Source organism: Hordeum vulgare, chromosome 2H (assembly GCF_904849725.1).
Source record: "Hordeum vulgare subsp. vulgare chromosome 2H, MorexV3_pseudomolecules_assembly, whole genome shotgun sequence".
Classification (NCBI taxonomy): domain Eukaryota; kingdom Viridiplantae; phylum Streptophyta; class Magnoliopsida; order Poales; family Poaceae; genus Hordeum; species Hordeum vulgare.
The window spans coordinates 69,513,613-69,522,937 of record NC_058519.1 but is presented as its reverse complement, the minus strand read 5'-3'; the positions used below and the strand labels follow the sequence as shown (position 1 = coordinate 69,522,937).

General features: G+C 42.7%; 1 protein-coding gene across 1 annotated transcript; it reads right to left on the bottom strand.

Annotated features, from left to right (window-relative positions):
• Positions 1–6,260: 6,260 nt before the first annotated feature.
• Positions 6,261–7,148, bottom strand: LOC123429604 (agamous-like MADS-box protein AGL80). The gene has a single exon (XM_045113629.1). It carries the CDS (start codon positions 7,119–7,121, stop codon positions 6,567–6,569), a length of 555 nt encoding a protein of 184 aa, XP_044969564.1. The 5' UTR covers positions 7,122–7,148; the 3' UTR covers positions 6,261–6,566.
• Positions 7,149–9,325: the final 2,177 nt, after the last annotated feature.

The window sequence follows — 9,325 nt, the reverse complement described above, 5'->3', positions numbered from 1 at the left end:
GGTTGATGTATTAGTGTATTCGAGAGATGTATTAGTGATGTATTCGAGATTATATACTCGATAATATTAAGTGGATTATCTGATGATTCATTAATTAAATGGATTATTTGATGTATTAGTGATATTATATATACATGATGATCTTGCTACTGAAAATGACCTAGTTTATTTATGATTGCACATTTTATTTCTTGCTTCCCTTCCCTTGAAAGCGCTCTCAAGCCATATCTTGTAAGTCATGGGAATGCATTGTCAAGTCCTGATATATTCATTCACAAAACATAAATCGTATAGTGATGGAACTTTTTTGGTCAATATTAATGGGAGTCAAATAAAATGTTTTGTGCATGTTTAAAACATAGAAGTTTGTGTAATTCGGTTATTCATACAAGGAGCTGAAATATTTGTAGAAACTATGGATCAAAGAGACTTGGAAAAAGAACAGTTGTTGGGGGAGATAATCCTCGCCGGACGTGATGTCTTCTCGTACCTCAACGACACCGATGGTCCGGAAGGAGAGGATGACGGCTCGGGTGATGGAACAATGGAGAGGAATGACATGATCATGATGGCTCCGGTCATCGAATGCCGGAGGAAGAAGGAGACCATGATGATGGCTCCGGTGACCGAACGGAGGAGGGAGTTGTTGCAAAGTCCGGTGAGGTATATATATTAATTAAGCGTGTGCTGACTAGCTAATTGATACATTAATTGTTTCGGTATGTACATATATTAACTCTTATTTCTTATTTTATAGCCCTCCGGATCGAGCCAAACTTCGGTAACGAGACGAGGCCCGAAGAGAAAGTTGTGCAAGGATGAAAGGTTCATGATCACAACACTCGCGGACGATGGCCTACCGATTCAATCCAAGCGGACCAAGGATGCATTTTCTACTCAGTGCGAAACTATTGTTAGGGACAACATCCCGATCAACATCAAGCAATGGAATAAGCCTAAGGGCGACAATGTCCCTGAAGGTGATTATGTCACTGATAGACAGAAAGATGATCTTTGGACCGCGCTGAAGGCCAATTTCACCCTACCGCTAGAGGAGGACCCAAACAAGCCAGTTATAGAGCCGCTGGTCAAGGCGTGTGCTCTTAAGAAGATGGCAGATCTATTCAGGAGGTGGAAGAAGGAGTTGAAATCAAATTCTGTCAACAAAGGGAAGGCTCCAGAATTCATCGACCGATTTGAGAAGATAAGAGATCACTGGCCCACATTTGTGGCCTACAAGACATCGGACAAGAGTAAGAAAATGCCAGAGACAAACAAGAACAATGCTGCAAAGAAGCAGTATCACCATCACACGGGGTCAGGTGGATACCTCAAAGCCCGACCATTCTGGGACAAAGCTGAGGACGACTTGATTGTTAAAGGGGTCAAACTGCAGACATTGAACTGGCTAGACCGTTAAAGGACTTGGTTCTTCGGGGTTGGGGGAACTTTGGACCCTAAAACAGGGAAGTGCCGTTGGACAGACGAGCAACTTGCAATACCCATCAAGAAGCTTCAGAAGTATATCACCGCAGCACGGGAAGGGACGTTCATTAATGACAGATAGAAGGACGAGCTGACTGAGGCCCTCGAGAATGCTGAGCACCATGGACGAACACGAGGCACACTAGGCTCCATTCCGTGGAAGGTTAGGTTTCCCGACGCAGGCGGTTAGAGAAGCCAAGAGAGAAAGAGGAAAGCGGAGCTAAGCGACATGCAGAAGATCCAAGCAAGACTACAAAAGCTAGAGGAACTTGAGACCCAGCGAGCTGCCGACCAACCATCTCAGCAGCATGAAGCTAACCCAGAAGGTACGCCGCCATCTCAGCGGAGAAACAGTGTGGCTTCCACGGAGACCGTTCAGCCCGACTTCAAGACTCCTAGCTACCCCATGGATACTATCACGCAGGCTCAACATTGCAAGTTTATGACGAAATGTCGGAACCTCACTTTCAAGGCGGCTGTCGGCTCTGTTGCACCTCCTCAACCCAACGGAAATTTTCACTGCCTTCCGATTCCACATGGCTATGCTATTGTGATGGTGGATCAAGTAATGGAGGGATTTGAGGAGCTCGAGCTTGACCACCCTATAGGTGAAGGGGAGAGTCAGCTGGTTCGTGCTCTGAGGAGTACATGTCTATGTTAGAAGGAGTACATCAAGCTTCCAAACTGGACGCCTCGGCCTCCTCCTCCTCCTCTAGCGAGCCAGGGCACTCCGCCTCCTCCTCCTCCTCCTCATCCGGCGAGTGATCATGGCACTCCGCCTCCTTCTCCGGCTCCTCCGACGCGTGAGGCCACTCCGCCATCTCCTTCGCCTACTCCGACGCGTTAGAGCATTCCGCCTCCTCCTTCGCCTCGTCGGCAACGGCGGAAGACAGATGTCGCCGCTCCAGCTCCTCCGGCGTGTCACAGGAGTCCCCTTCCTCCTTCGCCTCGTCAGCAACGATGGAGGAGAGACGCTGCCGCTTCGACGACTAGTAGTACAAGCAGAGGAGAGAGATACGATCCATCTCTCAAGCCTCTAGAAAAGTTACCATATGAGAGGACCGCGCAAAAAAACAAGGACATATGTCCTGCCCAATTGAGGGAACATTTTTCAAAGAAAACTCCACCTTTGAAGGAGAAGCTAGATCCGGTGAAAGTGACACACACTATCAATGCCGTGAAGCGACCACCATCGCCTCCGCTGGATTCCAACTATGACCGCATTGTTAAAAAGACATATGCAGCAGCGAGGCGGTCAGGAAGTACTTCCACTGAAGCAAGGTTAGAAGAACGAAGAAGTGGGAAAACAATTCCCCAGCTCGGTGAATAGGAGAAGCAATCGTGCCCCTCGCTCAAGGTGTGTAGCGATATCGTCACTAATCCTCCGGGGATGGTGCCCGGTATCAATCCCGGTGATTACTTGGGGGATGTTGTAATTTTTAGAAAGGCTCAGGTAACAAAAGAACAATATAAATACGTGCACGGGAAGCCTCTCGTCAAACCTGATCATCCTCCTCTAACAACGATGATGCACAAATTGTATGAGTGGTACATGAAAACCTGCAGCGAGTCTGGGAAAGACACTATGTATGTGGCAGTGAAACCATAGCACAGATTCATTGGACTTCCCATGGTGCCTATTGAATTTATGAAGTTATTTCAGTTATACAATCAAGTGGCCCTCGACAAACAACTCATGACTTCCTACTGTCTGTATTATTACTTCTATAGTTAAGTCTCTAGCTCAGCTCGTTCATTGCATGTATATATAATTATCCTCACTATATTATGCAGATTGAAGATCGTCGAATGCAAAAAAGCAGGAATCTTCGACGTTGGGTTCATTAGCCCAGATACCGTAAATGAATGTACGGTACGACACTCAATCAAAGAGACCGAGGAGAACTTGCTGAAGTCGTTACTTATACATCAAAACAAAAAGGAAATAGTGTTTCCTTACAACTTCAAGTGAGTGTTGTTGTCTTCTTTGTATACTTGGTTTCTCTTACTCGAGGTTAAGTAATGTAATTGATGAGTTATATATGCCTGCGCAATTTCCACTTTATTCTGCTATCCATTAATGCTATCCATTAATGCTTGACGGGGCATTAGTAACTATCTTAGACTCGAGACGTAAAGACCCCGAGGGTTATGCGGACATGAATGCAATGCTCAAGAAGTAAGTTCAGTCAATACCAAGACAATATCGGCATGTAACTTTCGTTAATTTCTTGATATCAAGTAATCATTTTCTTTGCGTGGAAGGGTTTGGAAGAAGTTCACCAAAAAAGGTTCTCAGTCTAAACAAAGAGTTGCGATTTACGCACCCCAGAGTAAGTAGTACTAGCTAGTTCCGCGCATCTCTAATTGATTCAAATTTTCATCAATATTTCATTACCATGCTTGCTTATCAGTTTGATTGAACTCTATTCTTGTAAAGTGCTTGTATTAGGAAGAAGGGACCGTTTTATGTGCATACTATGTATGCAAGTTCATTCGCCACTCGACCTCTGAGCGGGGCTTCTCTGACAAACAATTTCAAGTACATAAATAATATTCACAATTTTATTTTATATATTACCATCAATTGTGTTGAGTTTTATTTATATATATGCATGTATTGACCCCCTTCTTTAAATTAGATCTGGCAGATGCGGGATGAACTCCTACCATATGATCGCATATGAGCAATTCAAGAGGAATTGGCGGGATTCTTTCTTGACCATGTTATACCTAAAGATGGAGAATACCATGCGTATTTGTGATTGGATCTTAGGTAGATGGTTCGAGGGATTGTAAAATATGCTATATTGTATATATGTAGTAGCGTGAGATAGATATACGGAAACTTGTTGTTCGACCAAGCACGGAGAAAGAGATGTCACTTCTCTCTCTATACATGTTCATCATGACGATCTTGTATAATTACTGGTTTCCTTCATTTTCTTATTAGCTAGCGTCGAGTTCTCTCTATATGTAATAGTAGCTAGGATCGACCAAGCACGGAGAAAGAGAGGACACTTCTCTTTGTTAGCTAGGTAACACAATATGAAACCCCTAAATTAACCCTCCAAAACCCCCCAACCCCCTTCAAAAAAACCATCTCCTGCCAGATGCTGACGCATGGATGCCCTTTGGTCTCGGTTGGTGCGGCCAACCGGGACTAAAGGTCCTCCTGCCTGGGCTCTCCACAGCAGCCAGTCATTACTTGATCAGGAATTTTAGTGTCCTTTAAGTACTCCCTCCCTCTCTCTCTCTCTCTCTATCTCTCTCTTTGTTAACAAATACATGGGAGATCTAGAGATGGGCACTTGCATGTAATTCTTTAATGCTTAGGGGCTTGCATGGGGCCGACAAAAGTTTTTAAAGCGGAAGTTTGATCCCACTGACCGAAGTCGCTTTAAAGATTAACATGAGTGGTAGACTCTCTATGGATGGAAGAAGGGGGCTACATCCGCAATCTACAATGACGGCTTGGGTCAATACCTAGGAGTATCGACTATTGTATTTAAGGGACTTGTGGACATGGCGAGCCTTGGAGCTCAGGCACGCAATGAAGTTGTAACACTTCTGCTTGCTCTCAAACTTTCTTCAATTCAAGTTGCATGTGAAGGCTTGGAGGTTGTCTCGAACATCAAGAATTGTTCTATGTGTTGATACGCAATCGTTCTTCGAGAAACTGGCCATCGCTGAGCTTCATTCACAGTTGTGAGGTGCATGCATAGCTAAAGCAACATCTAACCTACCTGTTGGGTATCGTGTGTGAATTATTTGTATCCCTTTGAGCATTGCGAAATGGATGAAGTATTACACCCCTAAACAAACGTGTTATTTAGCCGGTCTTTGAAAATAAAGTTAGGTTCTAAACTATGCATACATAGTTACCCAAAGAAAAGCCTATGCATTCATAGAATTAGGGCATGCTCAATGGTTGATAGGATATTATTTTATTATACATATTCACCGAATTAGAGCATGCTCATTTTCTATCGGACATCATGCGTAGAAATTGTTTTGACTCAACAATATTTTGGGGGTTCAACTCTAACACACAATATCTTCGATAGGAATATCCTCGATTTCCTTGTCATTCTTCTTTGCTTCGCACACAAAAATATTCCGAGTTTGTAGCAAAGTCTTCTGAAATCTAGGGACTTAACATCTCTTTGTGCACTAGGAAACACATTAGTCCCTCACTGCTTCTGTCCAACAATCTCCAATACTCGAGTCCAACCAAAATCGCTTTTTGCCCTAGTCAAAGTCTTCTCCTGTAGTCTGATAAGTTATTCGGTTCCTTATTGTGATGTTGTTTATAAGCACTGCCATGAGAACCTTGCGAAACCATCTAGTATGCATGTCTATGTTTTCAAGGAACGTACGGGATTGATTCTTGGGCTAACACGCGTGAAGATCCAACTCGTGGATTGATGTGTGTGTGTGTGTGACAATAATCACTTTACTCCAGGGCATTTACATCTCCGAAATGTTCCGACCAAGAAAGAAAATAAGAACACCTAGAAGTACTTCACAACACATGACCAAAGCTCTCGGGATCTTTAATTCTTTATTGATATCAAAAATCAAGTAAATATCAATGGCTAATAAAATGTCGTAATAGACACAATTATGCAAGTATGCCTTATAAAACATGTTAACTGAAAGAGAAATTGAAACTTACGAGTTATGAATAAATAATCAACATAGATCAAAGGAACAAACCATGAAAGAAGAGATCTAAAATAATAATTTAAACAACTACAAGAAAATGCCTTCGCTCAAAGAGCAGGACCGAGACTGAATGTCCCTCCTTATTAACGATGCAATTCCTGCATCTTAACCATGACAAAAGTAAACAAAAATGATATGACATGAGATCTTCTCCCTCCTTACATGGGAGAAAATGAACTCTAAGAAGATGCTCTCAAGTTGGTGCCCCATTGCAACCTAAACCTTAGGTTGTTGAAGAACTGCATCATATCATCATTGGAGAAGCGGGTGTGGGAGCTGGTGCTGGCACTATTGTGGCCTCCACTACTTCAGTCATTGTAGACCAAGGTACACAGGCCCCCTTGGACTTGGTGTCAAGCCAACCCACTTGCTTCTGTTGAAGTGCTTGATACATCACCAATGTTGTTGGTGACATATGTCGCGTGTGGTTGGAGGGCCGGTGGTTTCTTGCTTATTTTTGTGATGCGATCACCAAGGTTCTTGAGGATGACCTCCAACTTAGGGCCAACACGAGCAACCTCATGGGCATCAAGGCTACCACCGAGCATGGCCTTGTGCAGAAGGATTCGGATCTCGCGGTCCTCACGCTCACACCGAAACATGTTGGCTTCTTCTTGGAGCTTAGTAATGCGCTCGATGAGGAACTCCTCTTGGCTCATAGTATTCTTAAACTGTACCAGGTCTGGCATGTACTTGTACTTACTCAGAATGGCCACCGCATCAGCGTGGGATGGGAAAACATCTGGCATCGAGGCACCCTCTCCATACACCAACACACAAGCCTTGGTGTTGCAGAGGGCGCCCAAATCACCTGCCTTCTTCATTAGGCTATTGCGACGCTTCTCGAAGGTAACACGCCGGGTTGAGCTATTGCGGATGTATCGTAGTGCCACCTTCTTGCGAGCCATTTCCAGCCAATGGGTGAAACTAGCAAAGGAAAGGATGTCACTAGTTTTGGTGAGTTGAAAGCAAGCCAAGAGTTATCAATTTATAGGATGGACTACCCGGGATGAGGAAATTACAGCCTTTTGCCTTAATTGCGCATATCTCTAACTTTGGTGTAAATTTACAACATTCCAATCTAAATTTGTATGCCACGACCATGCTAGGTAGGTCATTATTGTGTCATAACACCACAAATTTTCTGTACCATTAACGCAAGATCTCTTAGAATCGGTCAAGCGAATAATGGTGAAAAGACCGTTTTGTAAACATATACCAAATAAGCTCTGCAAGATGTCTCTCAAAGAACCATGCATTTTTATTTACATTATATATTTTTTATCTAGTTTTAGAAAATAATTGTATATTTAGTTGTCTCTAAAGTTGGATTGTTATTCAAACATGTACATCTTCCCACGTTAAAAATATCAATAAATAGCATACATAGAATTTCCCAAAACAATATTGCACAATCACTTACCGATGGGAGCTTACTAATGTAGGGCCTAATTTTGCACCTCATTGCTTCCTCTCAACTAGGATGGTGTTTGGCCCCCAAGTGGAAGGGTTTTTAGCAAGAAACATTTTCCCTTAAGTGACCTCAAGGTTTATAAAGGGGAGTTTAGTAACACAACCAATATTCAACACCTGCACACATATATACAAAACTGCCGTGGCTTCCAACGAATCTAGGGAGGTTTTAGTATCACTAGCTATGTTCGTTATAAGGATTAAAAGCACAGGATTAAAAGCACAAGTGTATAGAAAAATAAAAGTAAAATCAAGGAATTTAAATGAGCGTTTGATCTAGGATGAAAAATATAGAGGAAGATTGTTTGGGATCCATATGTTCACTAGTGGTTTATCTCCAAAAGAAAGCTTGGGGTGATGAACAAATTATAGTTTTGTATTGATTAAATTGCAGTTTTATAACTACTAGATGACCCATTGTGCTCATAGGTGTAAAGACCAACTCCAACCTGCAAGTTAAGCAAACTATATGTAACATCCCAAAATTATAAATTTTGGAATGTTAATATAATTATTAGATTGATTGTTTGTTTGATTTGCTGAGTGACTGAAACTTGTGTGAAATTTGAAACTTTTCGCAACTTTTGAATGAGAGGGAATAAAATGACTTTCCCCATCTCCGGTGAATTCAAATTCAAGCTTTTAAAAGCAACGAGAGAAGATGACATGACTTCTTCAACTATAAAGAATTTGAACGGAGATATTTGCATTGAATTCTTTTGCATTTCCATTCGTTTTCTTCATGCAAGAACTGTCGGGAAATTCTTTCGTCTTTTGTTTTGCATTTCCATCGCGCGAGAAAAGCCCGGAAAAATACTCTCTTGCACGCAAGAGAGAGAGAGCGGAGGAAAATGACACTCCAAAACTACCGGCAATTTATTGGAGTGGAGATAATATGACTTCTCCCCTGGGAGTTAAAGTCACCATTTTGGTTTTGCAAATTTTCTAAACTCCGAAGTATTTTTTTTTGTTGAGTTTTTCAATCGAGTTGTGTGACCTATTGCATAAAACTCTTTTTTCGAAAATTTTGCATTAGGTGGAACTAGGGTTCCTATATATATTATATATATATTAGTTGTATATATTTCTGTTTTGTTTTTCTCCTAAGTATTCTAGTGTATACATATATATTAGTACCTATTTTCTAGTATTTGTTAGCTAGGAAATATATTTTACTTTTTGCTGTTGTTTGTTTTTCAAAAAAAAAAAATGAAACCTGCCAGGCCGAGCCAAAGGGGCTCTGCCCAGCCGCCCCCTCGAGCTCCCTTGCCCACGTAACCTGCATGCATCCAGCACGCATGCATCCATGCAGCAGACCCCCCCAACCGCCCCTTCTCTCTCCCCGTTCTTTCCTCTCTTTCCTTCTTCTCTCTCCTCTCCTCTCCTCTCCTCTCTTTCTTTCCCAGGGAACCAGCGGGAAAGCTTCCACCCCGTGCTCTCTCTCCTTCCTTGTCTACCCCTCTCCTCCCTTATTCTCTCCTGCCCAAGCCCCACGTGATCTTCTCCTCCCTCCCTTTCCTTTCTCTGCCCAGACCGAGTCCTCCCTCTCTTCTCTCCTGCGATCTATTCCTTCCTCTCTCTGCCTCGCCTCTCTTTTCTTCTCTATAGAGACCGACCCCTCCCCCTCGCGATTCCCTTC

Excerpts from the sequence above, each read along its gene's own strand:
- LOC123429604 (XM_045113629.1), bottom strand. The coding sequence starts at position 7,121 with ATGGCTCGCAAGAAGGTGGCACTACGATACATCCGCAATAGCTCAACC.